The sequence below is a fragment of the Lissotriton vulgaris genome, chromosome 7 (assembly GCF_964263255.1).
Source record: "Lissotriton vulgaris chromosome 7, aLisVul1.2, whole genome shotgun sequence".
NCBI classification, from domain to species: Eukaryota; Metazoa; Chordata; class Amphibia; order Caudata; family Salamandridae; genus Lissotriton; species Lissotriton vulgaris.
In genome coordinates this window covers 602,208,418-602,227,117 of record NC_141695.1, presented here as the reverse complement: position 1 = coordinate 602,227,117, position 18,700 = coordinate 602,208,418, and the positions used below count along the sequence as shown (strand labels likewise).

General features: G+C 45.1%; 1 protein-coding gene across 1 annotated transcript in view; it reads right to left on the bottom strand.

Moving 5' to 3' along the window:
- The window catches only part of MRPL38 (mitochondrial ribosomal protein L38), an 88,361-nt gene that overhangs the window by 22,536 nt on the left and 47,125 nt on the right, over positions 1–18,700 (bottom strand). The window contains exon 4 of the mRNA XM_086930723.1: positions 11,817–12,025. Within this exon, the coding sequence (XP_086786849.1) occupies positions 11,817–12,025 (209 nt within the window). The remainder of the gene's footprint in view (positions 1–11,816; positions 12,026–18,700) is intronic.

Genomic DNA, 18,700 nt, shown 5'->3' with positions numbered 1-18,700 from the left:
TCACCCACAGTGAGTATCCCTGTTTCCGTTGACCTCTCGATTCTCTGGGCTGTAAAATACTCTCCACTGGGTGAGGGGAAACCCGCCAGAGGTAGTGCTGGAGCTTACAACGGTCTCTGCCAGGTTTCCTCGACTATTGTTTTTCCAATTGAACAATGCTGTGAGAGAAGGTTTGGATACCAACATATTATATTCTTGTCCCCAGAAGGATGGCTTTAAGTGTTCTCACGCTGAGTTTCTCCAACATATCCCAGCTCTTCATGTCTCATACCATCCAGCCATCTGGCCACTCACTGCACTGGTGCTGCAGCATAGTGAAGCTCAAAACCTAGGACTTCCATTTTGCCCTCTTTGAAGGTGCCTTGTAATATGTGGAGAGATGTCTTCAGCCTTCATTAGTCTCAGATCAGCTCTCCAACTAAGATGATCATGGCTCTGAACCAAAAACCAGGACTCAGGAATCCACATTGGGAGGTTCATAAACAAATACAAAATGTGGGGGAGAATCACCATTTTAGACAGCACTACTCTGATCATTATTGGGATATTCAGCATGCGCCAGAATGAGACGTTGCCCTTCAGTGCCTTTCGAGCGCTCCCCACAATTCTTTCTGTAATATCTTTGTACCCGTGATAGATCTTGATGTCCAAATACTTCAACATCATAAGATCCCATTTGACTCCCCATCCAATCACCTCCTGTGGTGCATTCACCTACGTCAAATTAAATCCCAAGTCCTGTAGTAAAGTACTTCTTGCATTATGGTCTAAAACGACTGCTGCTCATAGCATTGATCTGACCAAAGCAGCAGCGAAGTGGAGGTGAAAGTACATCTATATTCTTAGATTTTTGTTGCAATCTTTTGCTTTATGTTCCTGGTTTGTGGAGAGTACTGATCTGATTTTGAGGAGTAACATGAGCTGCGATTTTGCTTATCTGGAATACAAATGCTTAATCTCCCAGAACTACCTTATCCACATACAAGTGCCTAGAATCACTCACAGTGGATGGGTTGCACACCAGTTTCTGTCTATGGTAGAAGCCTCACTAATTCATGACGCTCTCATAGTCAGGGCTCCCAAAAATACCTAAGAAACAATACCTTGCAATTTCACCTGCTGCATCAACTACATTTCGCTATTCACCTCCTGTACAATTTTTTTTTTTTTTTAGTATTTATTTTTTCTTTCGACAAGCAGTTACACAGTAAACAGCATTATACAATTTTCAGGTTTGTTGGTACATTTGACACTCATTGGTTACAATATAAAACAGAACAGACAGTGGCTGGGTAGCTCTTGCGCAACAACAACTAAATTGGTATACTCCTAATAAGATGGTTCAAGGGAACAGGGGAAAGCGGCCACCTGCGTCCCCAAAAAGAGTCCTCTGAAAACAGAGAATTCAACGACAAAGAATAAATTGTCCCCGAGCACAGATATGCAATTTCTTATATTTGTTTCAAGAGAAAAGATAGCCACAATCAAATCAATGTTCTTTCAAACTCAGTCCATATTCTATCTCAGAATTCGTCATATAGGAAGATGTATGGTTAAGATCAGGGAGAGTACTCCTCACGTCGTAAGTAGGGGTTTGTTTCCAATAATTACTATTATTGGAAACGAACCCCTGAGTTCTAATCAATAATTGTGGAACAACTGTCTTCTGGAATTGGCCCGTATGATTTGACATTTGGATTAAATTTTTGCCCTGAAGAAGTCATTTGGGTTATTGTACCCTCTGACGAAACACGTGCTGGCACTGGTTTTTTGATCTATTGGCTACATTCTGTACGAACTTGAAGAAGACTGTGAAGAATTTTCTGATATATGAAGAGAAAAGAAATGGAAATTAAAGGAACTTGATTCGATGAACTTTGAAAGAACATTGATTTGATTGTGGCTATCTTTTCTCTTGAAACAAATATAAGAAATTGCATATCTGTGCTCGGGGACAATTTATTCTTTGGTTACAATATAAGTTACACACATTATCATTAACTGTTTCTCCTTATTGATGTCCATGGACAGTGAAGTATTTCTATGCAACTGCGTAACCCCTTACTGTGGCTTCTCTACATTTCTCCCACTCCATACGAATCTGCATAAGTCCTCGTCTAGGCCCTGTAGCATCAATGTCAGTTGTAATTGTCAATTCATGTCCCTGGTTCGGTAGTGTCTTGCAAATATTGCACAAGTGGTTTCCAGAAGTCTCTAGGTTGGAGGCTTGTGGGATGTCTTGCGCATAAGTCTCTAACATTTCTTTGCAATAGGTCATATCTTTGATCCAGTTTTTCAGTCGTGGCGGTCTTTGGTTCCCCCATCTGATCGCTACGAGTCTCTTTGAAAGTAGTAAAGCTACAGCTAAGAATTTCCTGCGTCTAGCGTATTTAAGTTTTTTAGCTCCCAATATACACACCAAGGGGATGTTTGGGATGTGTTCCGATAACATACCAATTAATGCAGTAGTGACTTTGTCCCAGTATATCTTCAGGTTTGGGCATGACCATGATACGTGTAAAAAGTCCTCGCCTGGTGCTTTGCACCCAAGGCAGGCGTCCGTGTCTCTAAGGCCCAGTCTGTGTAGCTTAGCTGGTGTATAATACAGTTGATGGATGAACTTGAAATATACAACGTGTAAGTTACAATTGGACGTAAGGAGCGTGAGTTTTGTACAGCTGTATTGCCAGTCATGTTCTTCAATTTAGATACCCATTGACCTTTCCCAACTGCTTTGCGCTGCTTCAGGCTTTTCCGCCTGTTCATCCTGAGCAGCTGTATAAAGTCGAGTTACCAAATTCTTTCGGGTGGGACCCGTTAATAATATTTGTAGTGTAGACAATTGTTCAGGCTCAGCCGGAAAGTTGCTATAAAGCGACCTCACAGCAGTGCGCAGTCGTAAATACGCAACATTTTTCATTGGAAGCTGGTGTGCACATAGGGAGAGATCCGTCCATTTAATAAATGTGTTATGGGGAAATAGTTGACCCATGGTGTTTAGTCCCATCTCTGCTAACAAAGCTTGCATTTTCTGTTCCTGAGTTACAGTAAGGTTGGGATGTTTGGCCATGGGTAGTGCACGCGCATATATCGGTAGCTTGTGTGCCCTGTGTGCCAGCGCGTGCCACGCTCTCGAGGTGCACTTAGCGGTGTGTATTATGTCTCCTGACGTATAACGAATTTGGTTGGCTAGTAGCGCTGTCAAAGGCATAAGAGAAATGCTGTCTTGTTCCACTGCAATGTGCGGTATGTATGCGTGTGGTTTCCTCCAATAGTGTGCATGTTGTGCCTGCGCACAAAGATAGTATAACTGAAAATCTGGTGCCTCAAACCCACCCAGGTGGTATGGTTGTGTAAGTACTTTCCAACTTGCCCAAGCCTGTTTACCAGCCCATGTTAGTCTTGGAAGGGCAGAGCGTAATCTATCAAAGAAGGCCTGGTTCAGCCAAATTGGTATGTTCCAGAACAGATACAGGAACCTAGGCAAAATGATCATTTTCTGAAGAGCTATCCTGTCCGCCATTGAAAAGGACATATCCATTTGTCTATTTGGTCCTCTAGTCTTGCCATTGCTTTTCCATAGTTTTCCCTAATGACTATCTCTGAATCTCTGTGTATCCAGATCCTTAGGTACTTAACCGGGTCTGTGTGCCAATTCAGGGGGAATTCTAGCTCGGGTTCTGATGTGCTCTCGGTAAGAGGTATCACAACAGATTTATCCCAAGTTATGCGGAGGCCAGCATAATTTTAATACTTAACATATTCTTTAATGAGTAGATTTAGATTCCTATCCAGATGTGTGGTATACAGAACCATGTCATCTGTGTATAGGGCTATACCAATTGGTCTGAGGTCAAATCAAATTGTAAAGCAGTTGCAGAATGCTTTAGGCGAATTTTGCAAGCCTGTGGCTCAAGTTAGAGCAAAAAGCATTGGTGATAGTGGGCACCCCTGTCTAGTACCACGTATAATTACTATGGGTAATTACTATGGGTTCAGATGTGGATCCATTTATCCTCACTCGTGCTTTGGGTGACGTTTAGAGTAGGAAGATCCATTTTAAAAAGGGTTCAGGGAATCCTATCTTACGAAGAGTGACAAACATAAAGGCCCACTCCACGGAGTCAAACGCCTTAGCGGCGTCCAATAAGGTTGCAGCTGCTGGCACCTCCAGGTCCAATTGGTGGTAGAGCGAGAATATTGTGCGAAGGTTGTGGGGTAGTAGATCGCATTGTCATGAAGCCTGCTTGGTCCGGTAGTAACTGTTACAGAGAAGTGGTTGTATTCTATTCGCAATTATTTTAGCTAAGATTTTTGCGTCAATATTTATTAGGGATAGGGGCCTGTAGGATTCGCATACTTTGGGATCTTTCCTGGTTTCGGGAGTGCTATCAGAAGAGCCTCGCTTAGCGTGGCCGGCAACGCGCCCTCTTCATATGCTTCCTCAAGCATTTCTGCGAAATATCCGACTACTATATCCCTGTTTTCCTTGTAGAACTCTCCCGGGAGTCCATCAAGTCCGGGAGCTTTATTATTGCGGAGAGAATTAAATGCGTCTATTATTTAATCTTTAGAGATAGGGAAGCAGAAGTATTTTCTGTGAGTGTCAGATAACCATGCCAACTCTTTGTCATTCAGATATTCCCGCATATCTGAAGTGGAGGCCGATATCCGGGCCGTGTATAATTGAGCGTAATATTTAGTGAAGCATGTCAATGTGGTCGGTGTGTCATATATTGGATCGTCCTGTTCGTCTTGGATCTGCGTGATAAATGTTGTGGTATGAGTTGGTCTGATTTTATATGACAGTGCTCTGCCAGGCCTGCCTCCCTCACCGTAGTTTCGAGCTATGTATTTGTGTGAAATATATTTAACCTCATCCTCTGCATATTCATTGTATTTATCAACGGGTTTCCTAATTTCTGCCAATATCGTGTCATTTTGGGTTTCTTCATATTTGCGCTCCAATTCGCTAATGTCAGTCTCAATTTTCTCTAGCTGTCTCTGAATATCTTTCAATATACCTGCCTGTGCCCTTATACAGTGACCCCGTATAGTGACTTTGAAAGCCTCCCATAGGATCCTAGTACTCTGGATAAAGCCGGTGTTTTGCTCAAAGTAGGTTAGTATGGCCTGGTGGAGATCCCCACGGAATACCTGATCTTGTAATGCTGTCTGTCTCAGCCTCCATGTAAATTGTCTCGGAGCGTGTGTCGAGATTTCTAGTTGAATTCGGACCGGTGCATGGTCAGATAATGTCTTAGGCAGGTGCGCCACCTCAGTAGTCCACGTGCATATATCCTGCTTTACTAACCAGTAGTCTATTCTAGACCACGTGAGGTGTGTTGACGAGAAACATGTACCATGGTTTCTCTGTCTCCATATGTCTATTAAATCCCAGTCCGCCATCCCTTACCGTATAACCTTAGCCGACTGTTTACCATATCTATCTAGTCCTGTCGATCTATCCAATGTGGGGTCCAAGCATGTATTGAAATCACCTCCCCAGAGGATAGTTCCAGGTTGGAAATCATTTAGTTGTGTCCAAATTCTAGCATAAAAAAGGGATCATCTGTGTTTGGGCCATATACGTTTACTATGGTCATCGCTGTGCCCCCATAATTCCCCTGTAGTGTCACATAGCGTCCCTGATCGTTGCGTGTAGATTTTATCAGCGTAAATGGTGTTGTGTGTTTCACCCATATCAGGACACCTCTAGCGCAGGAGGACTAGGACGACGTCAGTCTGAAGGAGGCCCATTTCGCTCCAATTTGCTTTTCCCTAGTGTCAGTAAGATGTGTTTCCTGCAGACAATCCACATCTATTTTGTGTCTGTCCAGGTATGCCAGTACCTTACGTATTTTCTGTGGGTTATGCAGGCCTCTTACGTTCCATGAGGAGCGCCAGTGGTCTACGTTGTTTTAAGGCGTCACCTATTTGTTATTAAGTCGTTAGTTGTCCCATGCATGTGTATATGGTGTCTGCTAGTGTCTGTCACGAATCCGTCTGCTATCGTGTCGCTTGTTGGATTTTTCTGCTTACCCCTTACTCCCACCTCCCACTCCACTACTCCAAAACTAGTGGAGACATCCCATTGAACCATAGCCAACATATCTTCAAAGAAAACAAAGAAGGAAGATTATAACAATCAGTGCGGTTCACGCGCTGGGCCAGAGCTGCCTTCTACTTACTTGTAGCCCAGGCCACATGGGACTACGCCCTCCCAGTTACAGCATCACTTCAACAATTAACATCAACATTCTTCAGTTTGTATGGAACCATGTAGGCAGAAGCGCCGGCCCAATACAGTCAATATAAAATGCACTCGCTACATAGTATGGCACATTTAGATTATAATTAGACATAGCGGCCGCCAACTTATCTGTCTTTGCATATCCGGATTGTCCTGCATTCTAGCTCCAGTCGTCCATCGACTTCTGGATATAGTCTCTCTCCACTGCATGTAGTTGTGTCTCAGCAACATCCAGTGTGTGTCTGGTAAGTCCAGGTCATTCGACATCCGACACTGTGGCCTGTTCCCCATGTTCTCCTCTCGGCGACCTCCTCCGCGTGCCCAATTGTCCTTTCTGCTGGTGAAGCTTCTGCACATCCGATGGTTCATTGAAAATCCGCGTCTTACCTTCGATGGTGACCTCGAGTCTGGCCGGGTATAGCATGGCGTAAGGAATGTTCATCTCTCTCAGTTTCAAATTTCTTCTGCGCCTCCTGCACCGCCGAAGTAAAGTCTGGGTATATGGAGATGTCCATACCCTTGTGTGACAGTTTCCCCAGTTCTCTGGCTTTGCGCAGTGCAGCGTTACAGTCCCTGTAGTTCAGGATTTTGGCAATGATTGGTCGCGGTCTGGATCCAGTAGGGGGTTTAGGCGCCAATGATCAATGGGCTCTCTCGACAATAAACACCTCTGAAAAAGTGTCCCTTCCCAGCATAGAAATCAGCAGCCTTTCAACATATTGTTCCATTGGGCCTGTGTTTGTCGTTTCCGAAATTCCCATCAAACAGATGTTGCTCATCCTCGACCGGGCTTCCAAATCCTCAGACTTTGCCGTCATTGCCGCCAGTTGTCTCTCTATCTTCGTTTGCTTCGCTTCCAGTTGCACTTGAGAGTCTTCTGTCTCAGATATTCTCCCTTCCGCCATATCAATGCGTTCTATATGTTTGTCAAGTCTTTTGGACATCCTGTCTACCCTATATGTCGGTGAGTCTATATTGGTGAGTGCGGCCAGAATTGTAGAGAACATGGATTGTATGTCGTCATTTGTTATCCCTCCTGTGGCTTCCGGCGCAAGTGGAGATACAGATTGATCACCAATTGATCACCAATAGGTAGATCTTGTTGTTTTTTTAGCTTGATCAAAGTTTATTTTCGGTTGGGTGCTGTCCGTCTTCCCCATATTCCATCAGTAGTGCAGTCTGTCTAGTAGCCTCAACTATGAGAAGGCCTCTCAGTGTTCAATACCTCAGGTCAGAGGCACATCAGCAGGGCACAGCCCAGATGACCAGCACTTGTATGTCACCGTTCAGCTCACCTGAGTTCCCTATTGATGCGCCACTGAGTCTTCCATCCACGTTCACAAGGGCTTTTTTATTGCTTTCTACGTGGGTTGGGCTGCAGTATGGATGCCCTGCCGCTCCCTTGACTGCAACGCAGTCGCTGCCAGTGTTCTTGACTAGTGGGACCCTAGCGCAGTATTAGATGTCCGGTCCCTGTGGCCCCATATGGGCGTGCTGCTGCGGCCTCCAGGCATTACTATCCCACAGTGTCACAACAGACCATGCGGCTTTCAATTCATGCGGGTGTAAGTGGGAGCATGATATGTAGTAGTAGGCGATTTTATTTTAAGAGGGTGTGTGTTCAGGGGTCTTATCTCCTGCTTTAGGACTGTCCAGTAGCATGTGTCTTCATCAGTACCTGAGATCCCACACATCAAGCCGCCGTCCCAAGTTACCCACATCCAGGCCCGTGCGCTGTCAATTCCCGGCTGTAGCAGTGTCCTTGACCGACGTGCAGGCACGTCTGGTAGGAGTAAGGAGCAAGTGCCGTTCCCAAATAATTTAGGAATCAGAATCGGGAGACCGTCGCGAAAGGGAAGAGATTTTCCCGAGTAGGGCGCCCATTGGCTGAGACTTTTTCTCTCTGCTGTTAAGAAATGGACCTTTGAATTGCCCAACAGTAATTATAAGTCCAACAGAGAGCTGGATATCAGACTTTTTCATTTCACCTTCGTACTGAGGAGGCCAAGATACCTGGAGGCTGAAACGCGTCCGCGTCGACATGATTCATCAGTTGTACATATTTGTTGCAGATATATGTGTGTGTGTGTATATATATATATATATATATATATATATATATATATATATATATATATATATATATATATGTGTGTGTGTGTCTGTAAATTTTATGTTATTGATATGATTATCCAAAAGCATTTACTAGTATGATGGATTACTATAAATAAAATTGGTAATCCTGCTTATGAATAGGTATGCAATCATTGATGTAAATTAAAATTGGTGTGGAGACTTTCTGTTCTGATTATAAGGGAATTTGGAGTCCCTTGTCATTTAAATATTGGAAATTGATACCTCCCGACCCATTTGTGCTTTTTGAAGTTTCGACGTGCAGGTAGGGCGGTCCCAGCTCTCCTGGTGTCTAGCCTGCACGAGCACTTCACTTATGTGCGTGTCAGCCGGTCACTGCAGCACTGTTCGTGGATGTGCTCAGGCACAATACAGCGCGTCGGCCGGCGCGCCCGTCCCCCCGCCCGCAGGGACTCAGCGCCAGCCACCCCCCGGGGGGCAAGGGTCTGAGAAACCGACGTGCTCAACAGCCTCCCGCAGCCTACCGTGCCAGCCTCCTTGTAGCAGGGATGATGTGCGTCGACCTCGTAAGGCACCGGCTGCTGTTAGTAGTCCAAGGCTCCGAGTGTAGTGCAATCGGGTCTACTCGGCTTGGCCTGCCGCGCTACGTGCTCCACGTCTCGGCCTGGCAGCACACTGCAGTCTGCGGATTCACTTGCCTCCTGTACTATTTAAACACAACTAGCGCAGAATTTGATAGTCTGCTGACAACCACTGAAAAGAGGGCAGTATTCGGTTATGTCTGTTGATCTCCTGCCCTGGGTGTTCCAGGATGAGGAAAATGAAAGGGTAAAACCCATACGGAATACCACTCTTCAGGTTAGGGATCAGGTACAGGGAGTAGATCGTGAGCACGTATTCTCTGGGACCCTGCATTTTTTTAGAGAAGTATCTCCTCTTGGCCTGATAAAAAAAAAAAAACAACGTACCCTCACAGAATGCAGGTCACACATTAGACCAAGTACTTCAAACTCCCGGGATTTAATCTACAAACAAACGCTCCCTTTAACCTGGTCGGATCATCACATGATCACATTTGATCTAGTGGGACCTAGGGCGAATGATCTAGTGGGACCTAGGGCGAATGAACCTAACAAAAAAACAGGCACTCGTAGTTTCAGGCAATGGCACAAACTCTCGCTGGTAGCCTTTGCTGAAGCATTTCATGCTTCCCCACAGTCATCCGATAGCACAGTCGAGGAGCACCTCAAAACTTTTCACAAGGCTATTAATCTCTCGCTAGATGCCACAATTCCCATAAAAAAGGCTTCCACCTTAGCACGTCGCCCCCAAGCTCCATGGTAGTCGTTCCAAGGTACAATCAGATAGAGATAATTTCAAAGAGAAGTTGAGAAATTACCACAAGAATCTTAGAAATACCCATAAAAAGCACATAGCACTACAATTGGAGCAAGCTGACAATACCACCAAAGCGCTTTTTCAGTCTCTCAACTCTTTAGTTAACCCTAAAGCCTGCAGCCCGGAGGACGAACCGTCCCAACTACTCTGTGATAACATCGCCAATCATCTGACTCAGAAGATCGAGGATATTTACTCCAAATTTTCCTCCCCCAGTCCCCGAGATTTAGATACAGATATGCCATCTAGTGGTTTCCCTGCGCACCTCCAACCCTCCCTAAGGACGTTTCCCCTTCTCACATTAGAAGAAACTGAAATTCTCCTTAAATCAGATAAGTCAGGCTCCCCTAAAGATCTGATTCCGGCAAAAATTCTAAAAACCCTTGCATCGGAATTGGCAGGTCCCCTGGGGGTTATCCTCAATAGGTCAATCACTGAGGGCAAACTCCCGAAGGAATGGAAAGACGCACAAGTCATGCCAATTAGAAAAAAAAAAAAACTTTCACCGGATGTGATCACGAACTATCGGCCCACCTCCTTGCTCCCATTATACAGCAAGTTGCTGGAGAAACATATTAATAAATATCTTTCATCTTTTATTGAGATCTCCAATAGTCTTGACCACACCCAGTCGGGTTTCCGCTTCTGTTACAGTACGGAATCCACCTTGGTTAAGGTTCTGGATGATATTAGATTGCAGGCAGATGAGGGTCGAGCAGTTATTCTCATACTGCTCGACCTATCTGCCGCTTTTGATACCATCTCACACCGGATCCTCTTAGATAGACTGCACACCATTGGCATACAAGACTCCGCTTTGGAATGGCTCACTAACTTCCTCCAGGATCGAGCCCAAACCGTTAATCTGGGCCCCTTCAAAGCTAAGACAACCTCTGTTACCAAAGGCGTCCCACAGGGCTCTTGTCTTAGCCCTACCCCTTTAAATGTCTATATTGCCCCTCTGGCCGTGCTGCTTAGGAAGATTGGGTTTAGCCCAGTATCCTACGCAGATGACACACAGCTGCTCCTGGCCTATGACACTGATGCACCTAATATTCAAGAAACTTTCTCTGAAGGCATGCTCAAAATCATGGCATGGATAAATCAGAATTTCCTTCAGCTTAACGCTAGCAAAACGGAAATTATGCTATTCACGGAAGCAGTCACCAGTTGGTCCCCGAGCTGGTGGCCAGAAGAACTAGGGACAGCCCGAACCCCGAAATCGGTATTAAAGAACTTAGGGGTACTGGTTGACAACAAGCTAAACATGGAGGAGCATATAGCATCCATTAAACGCTCCTGCTTCCATGCCCTCAGCCTTCTGCGGAAAGTTTTTCACTTTCTTCCTCTTGCAACCCGCAAGACTCTTATACATGCCTTGGTCTGACCCGTCTGGATTTTAGCAACGCCCTCCTCATCTCTGCCAAAGATTCTGCCCTACAGACTCTACAGGTAGTCCAAAATACAGCAGCTCGTTTGGTCACAAACACCCCTTGTCGCACCCCTTCCCTCCCTCTCCTTCATAAACTACACTGGCTCTCCATCCGTAAGCGTATCCATTTAAAAATTTGCTGCATAGTCTTCAAAGGTCTCCATCAGCTTGGCCCAACATATCTATCCAATAAACGGACTACTTATACTCCATCGCGCAGGCTCCGCTCAGAAGGCAAAGGCCTTCTGGTCTTTCCCCGCTTCAAGAAAACTAAGTGGGGAGGGAAAGCTTTCTCCCATCTGGCGCCCAAAATGTAGAATCAGCTCCCCGAGGCACTACGTCTCACCCACAACTATTTTAGCTTTAGGAAGAAACTGAAGGCTTTTCTGTTCTAAATGATATGATTTCTAGATGTGATTTCTTGCCTCCACTGTCTTCAGCGCGGAGATACCCCATGTGGGGCGATTCAGGCGCTTTATAAATCATCTAAATAAAATAAATAAAATATTACACAGCTAGTGTAGTCATGACCCATACAACATTATAACCAATGTACATCAGGCATGAGACCTCACGGTGAGTTGTGCGCTATACAAGAACGTTTGACATCAACATCATTATTTCCCATGTGATAGTTACCTCGGAGGGGTTAACAACGTTCCCATGATATACTGGCATGACCCACTGTTGGTCCTGGCTGTACTCAACTCGCAGAGGCACTCGTGGGACGAATGTAGCAGCATCAAACAAATCACGATATATCCCATAATGCTCTGCAGTACGCTGTAGGTGAAGTGGTCCAATGGTTCTCTCCCACTCTGCCCTCACGTCATGCAGAGGGATCTGCACTGAAGGAAAAGCAGAATTGTGTGTATAAGAATCTCCTCACATATTAAAATATATTATTATATTACATGTTTTGGTGATTGTACTGCACAAATTACAGTGCTATAAAAACTTGTTTACAAGGAACCATGAAATATTGAATATTTCACATTAAATGTGGAAAAACGATTTCATCGTCATAATGACAGCCCAAACTACTCTGAGCTTTAACACGGTCAAGGCTACTAGAATTATGTAGCAAAGAAGAGTAAATTATACAGCAAAAATGCTAATTATCCATCACTTTCACTGTTAGTGTTACTTTTATCCAACTGGAAAAACAGTGCAACAACAAAATAGCCTAAATCTACTGACCCTCATCACTGAACATTCTTTTTTATTAACAATCTATTCAAGAAGGATAAACAAAGTCTAAACATTCCTAAAATTCCAATAAAGAGAGGCTTGATGCAAGGCTGCGTCTTAGCAACAATTCCTTTTAATCTCTTCTTGGTGAATCTAAGTACACACCAAGACGCAGTCAATTCTCGCTCCGGTGCCTACTCGATTCTTGGGTTCACACTCTGCGACTCTGGGCAATAGCTTGCTTAATCTCCACAACGGCCCCTCGCGGTGGGATGCCTGGCTTTCACCTTGTGGATACCCTGCCGGGGTTAATTCACAGAGGAATACCAGGACGGGTTCCCTAAGCAAGCGCTTAGATACCGGGTCGGTGATTTGCGCTATATAAATACATGTACATTTACATTTACATACATTTACAAAGTCTCAGGTTGTGCTTTTTAGCAGGGAAATCAAGAAGAAGAGGAGTCCAATTCAATTAAGATAATGTATTGTTTAGCTGGTTAAAACTATAACAATTTAAGCAATAAAACAATTATTAAAAGATGAGGACCATTCTTGTCCATGAGCAAAGATGTGGTTATACAATAGTAAGAAGAAGCCATAGTTGCAGTCTATATGTGAGAGTCTGAAATCCTGCGACCTGACCAATCTGATTGAGAGTGAAAAAAAAGAAATAAAGTGCAAAATGCAAACATTGGTGTGCGTGCAAAGTGCAAACGTTGCTGTGAGTGTGGGGGTGAGTGGGTTAAAATATGACAGGCTGAGCCTATGCAGAAACCATTTTGGGGAGTTGGTCTTTGGGTGGGCAATCAATTCTTCGAGGCTCATCATATAAATATCTTGGCATCTGACTACAAGATCGGCTGTCGCACTATCCTAACTCACTGAAACCACGAATTGCTTCCTTGATCTCAGCATTTCAATTAATACATCGAAAACAACAAAGCCCGACCTTCCTGCAGCACTCACTGTAATAAAGGCCAGGTTCTTCCCAACACTTTGCTATGAGACAGAAGCTTTCCAGGAAAGTTTGGGGCTTTCCTTAACTCCGCACAAAACAAGGTATTCCATCTCCTGTTCCATCTTCTCCAGAATGTGTCGCCTTCTGAGACTCGACTTGAATTCGGCCTGACAAGCCAAAATCTAACACAACAAGCATTTGCAATGCAATAGGTCTCGCAGCATTAAAGTTTGAGTTATTGGCATTGTATATGACAATGTGTTGCATTAAATTTTTAGCAAAGTCTGTATTTGTGTATAAAGATGATTTGCAAGATGATAGCTGTTACAAAATATTAAGCGATGTTGGCAATAATATTATATTATAATAATATTGTAAGTTACTGTTGTACTTATAAGCATTTTGGTAGCGCATAGTGATGTTGTGGTGCCCCTGAGTGATGCTGTGGTGATAGGCTAGATAGTGAGGGCGATAGATAGATAGAGAGAGGGCGAAAGATAGAGGGAGGGCGAGAGAGAGATAGAGGGAGGGCGAGAGAGAGAGATAGATAAAGGGAGGGCGAGAGAGGGATGGAGTGTGGGGCGAGGGATGGAGTGTGGGGCGAGACTGTCCCATTGTTCGGGTGCTCGAGGCGAGTTTGGGGATAGGGAGCAAGATTCTGCCCTGCTAGAGAAGACGGCGCCTGACTCCGACCTGTGTGGGAGTGACCTCCCCCCCTCCCACCCCCTACCCCCTAGCCACCAACCTGAAGTTCTGGACTTCAAATATATTAACACACCCTTGGTATGATAATGTTCCAACTGCTCGGGAGCTTGCTTAGCGCCTTGATGTGCACTTCCGTGCGCCATGAGCCATTCCAGACCCTCGGCTCGGCCACCTCTCAGCCCCTGACACCCTTGCCTGGCTAGGCCTTTGCCAGAAAGATAGGAAGGGCTTAGAAAATTGCTCAGTGAGCTTAAGAACAGGGTTCAAACAACATTTACCAGCAACAATGCGATAGAAGACGGATAGCAGGAGCACAGCTCCATTTCATGGCGCTCTAGTCTGTGTCCTCGTGGCACGCGGGTATTTCCTGTTGCTAAACGCGCCTTCATAAACATTTCTAAATTGGAGGGCCATGAGGCTGACAACAGCAGATATTCGGGTCACGGCTGGGCTCGGCTTCTCATTCAACTCATCCTACTGTTTTTCTAGGCCCACAAAGACTCCCTTAGCAGGTGCTCAGTGTTCTGCTTTGGAAAATAACAGCCATACTTTACTTGAGAAATACACCAATATGACATTATTGGAACAAAAACACAATGAAACAACCTACTTTTATTTTTATTATGATTTTTTATTTACTCAGAGGCGTCACGCAGATAAGCGTGGCACACATGGATTACCTACTACAATGGACGATGTTTTAGGGTAGAATTTTGTACCACACTACTTTTGTCATTTCTAAACTCTCTACAGAACGGGGATTACTATTTACCTATGTCGGGATTCAAACTAATGTGCAAATTACACCAGATGTCAACAGCAGGGGATTTACTCGTCCACCCACCTTGCTGACATATTAATTATCATTCTTTACCTCAGAGGTAACATAGCAGGTTAACACTGCTGCTGCAGGAACCAACTGTGCACCAGGTACTCAACGCCAGGTAAATACCAACAGGTGTTAGCTTTTTCACAAATACTATAAGGTTGAAGGATGGGTCGCAAGAGTAGAACACCTTGATAAACAGGTTAAGTTGCTTACTGGTGCAATTAGAACTTGACAGATATGCAGGTAAAAGACGCCCGAGGGCTTCTATCAAAATCATGAGATGCCAAGAATCTTCAAAAAAAACTGCCGGCGGTATGAGTATAGTTCAAATTACATCACTTAATACAAGTTTCAAGACAAAAAAGAACTGCATTAACGTGCACGTTAAGGTGCAACAAAAACATTTAAGGCAGAGATATGAGCCCTCACCCATACTTCAAAGCAGACCATTTAAGAACTCAAACAGATGGGCTGCTTTGTGCTGTGGCACCTCAAGTATGTTAATAACAGAAAAGTGGTTTGAAACGTCGCTATTACTTCAATATTTCTTTTTCTATAAAATATACACTCTAAGCCATGTGCAGTGACGGGCTTGCCTCCTGCGGCGGCACAGATCCTCTGGAGGGAATGTCAACCACACACAAATAGCAATGCTTATCTACGGGCCGGATTCACAGAATGAATTTAAGACTAAATCCTAAACTTACTACTATTTGGTATTCACAGAATGCACTTACTACTTTCGGGATTCACAGATTAAATTTACTACTTTCGGGATTCACAGAATGAATTTAGTACTTTCGGTATCCACAGAATAGATTTAAGACTACTAACTTTACGTCCGCACTTGGGCCGTAAATTCCGGCCCGGAGGCGGAGTTTCCGCTTGGGGGCGGAGCTTACGACCCGGAGGCGGAGCTTCCGGGCCGTAGGCGGAGCTTGCGGCTTGGAGGCGGAGCTTGCGGCTCAGAGGTGGGTATTTAGCCATGGCTGAAATCTGCACCTCCGGGCCGGAAGCTCTGCCTCCAAGCCGCAAGCCCCGCCTCTGGCCCGGAAGCTCCGCCTCCGGGCCGTAAGCCCCGCCCCCAAGCCGGAAACTCCGCCTCCGGGCCGGAATTTACGGCCCAAGTGCGGACGTAAAGTTAGTAGTCTTAAATCTATTCTATGAATACCGAAAGTAGTAAGTTCATTCTGTGAATCCCGAAAGTAGTAAGTTTAATCTGTGAATCCCTAAAGTAGTAAGTGCATTCTGTGAATACCAAATATTAGTAAGTTTAGGATTCAGTCTTAAGTTCATTCTGTGAATCAGGCCCTACATCTACAAACTTGAGACGGCACTCGGAAAAAATAAATCGGAAACTTTCCACAAGATAATGACGAGTAACTAAATCAAATTTCTACACCCATAATGTTAAACCGAGACAGCATCTGATGTGCAATGCAGAAACTTGGTGTACTCTGCGGTTCAACAATACTGCATCAGGCCAGACTGGGCCCTGTGTACAGCAGAAACAGCCATGTTTTGCAGAGACAGCAGGGTGTTGTAGAAAGACACCGTTTACCAGTCAGAGAGTGAGTTCTTAAAATAATATATATTCTAGTAAATAAGCAGATAAAGCGAGCCAGGTAGCTTGTTGTGATAGCATGCAGCAGAGTGTCCACCAAAGGGTACAAGAACAGCATGGGCGTGAGTGAAGGTTTGCCCCCTTCTGTTACTGTTCAGAAAACAGGTCCATGGGCATGAAAAACAGCACTTTGTAGCTCCTGTAGGCACAAAACCATAAAGAAATACACATTTTGGATCAGGCATACGCATGTCTCTGCATACAGACACACGTACGCATACAGGCTAACCAACATATAGTTCATAAGCATATATTTATTATTAAGAAACATATTTTCAAAACATTTGCAATGCAGAGATGTTTAATCCCTCCCACACCAGTGTTGGACACGCAATAGATAAAACTCGCATAGAATAAGCAGCTAAACGACGCCACTTTGTATTCCAGGGAACACACCACAGATCAAACAGCAAATGCAACATTAATGGCTAACACCTGGCGCCCGTAGAGAAGCCCATCAACACACAACAATACTTATAATTTATACGCATCAATAAATATCCCCCATACTAGAGAGATTCATATGCACACAACATATTGAAAGGAGAATATATTAAATCGTGTACTGTAACAGTAAGAGAAACAAGAAACAAACAGACACCTGGTATACAGAGCAGGGCTCGAGAAATTCACTCGACCGCTCGCATTTGCGAGTGAGTTTGATTAAGGACGAGCTATTTTTAGGTCCTACTCGCCCTTTCTGGCGAGTAGGAATACAAACTTGACACTTGACCTCTGCCTCTGAAAGCAGAGGAAATGTGACAAGAAAGCAAGATTTAAAGGCATCTTTATTGCTCACGAAGTAAATGAGCAATAAAAATGCTTTTAAATCTTGCTAACTTGTCACATTTGCTCAGTTATCAGAGTTTGAGGTCAAGTTCATTTAAGTTAGGTCGAGGGGATTTTGTTGTTTACTAGACCTGCAGGTCTAGAGCATTTTATATGATTTGTCGAGCCCTGCAGAGAAATACACTCTTCACAGAGAAACAAAAATTATATTTGTGTGTATGACGATATGTTACGTACACCCAACCCATTACACCTTGTAAAGCTACACAACACAAACAACAAACAGCTCTGCATGGAGTCACTTTGAACACTGCATCTCCACAAATCCAAACATACTTCGTATGCAAGCCACACACACATACCTCACCCATGCGGCCACGTGCACGCACTTCTCGCCCGGTGTGAACGAACCCACCACGTGAACCCAGTTGTGCAAACACAGGAAACGGGCCACGAGGCCGAGGAGGAGGGGGCATGCACCTGGATGCGGGAATTAAAATGTTCCTTCTATATTGCCAGCAGTACATGATGTGAACTTAGAATGCATATACACTAATTCGTTTTAATTCACTTTAGGGATGCTAGCGCTCCGAAGCCCGCACTATCTGCATTGGCGCGTCACTGCCTGCGCGCGAAGGTGTGTGTTTGTGACTATGTGACTGTGTTGTGGATGGGCGAAGGGGGCGATTTACCTACTGCCCACCGGTCACGCTACAACCGCCAACTCCCCTTTCGCAGAATTCTTGACTTAGAAGGCAGGCATGCGATCGGACGTAGGAACGCTCATAACAATATTCTTTTACAGTATAAGTGGCAATACACATTTACTAGAATCACCCCCTTTGATTTACCGCTTAGCTAGGAAGCTGTCCCGGAAAATGGCATGCCAGGGAACGGAAGACTGCTCGGGAACAAGGAAGTAGCGAAAAAGCAAATACGAAACTTACCAGCCGCGCTACTTAAGGTAAATTTTAAAAACATCAATTGCGCTCGTGCGAGATGCTTTAGACCCGGCCCTGTCAACAAATTAAGCACTGAGGGAGCCTACCCCTCGTGTGTCCCCCCGCATCACTGCAGCAGCCCGGGACAAACCGAACATCGCCGCCGGCCTGCGACCAGGAAGTCAGGCAGGCCGGGCGGGACAACCGGAAACCGGAAGTAGGAGGGCGGGAGCCTACCCCGCCTCCCACGGAAGAGCCGCGGCTGTTTTGAGCACCGGAGCAGGCAGGAGCCTACCCTGCGCCCCGGTGCACTCGCCCTGAGATGGAGGGAGGAAAAGTCCTGCTGCCGGCACCTTCCACGAGGCTCCCAGGAGTGAGGGAGAGCCCGTGGTAACCGGCATAGAGGAGCCCTGCAGCTGCCGATGAGAGGAGAGCCGCCGCACCAAGGAAGCCGGTGAGTGGGGCTTCGCCTTGTTGCTGAGC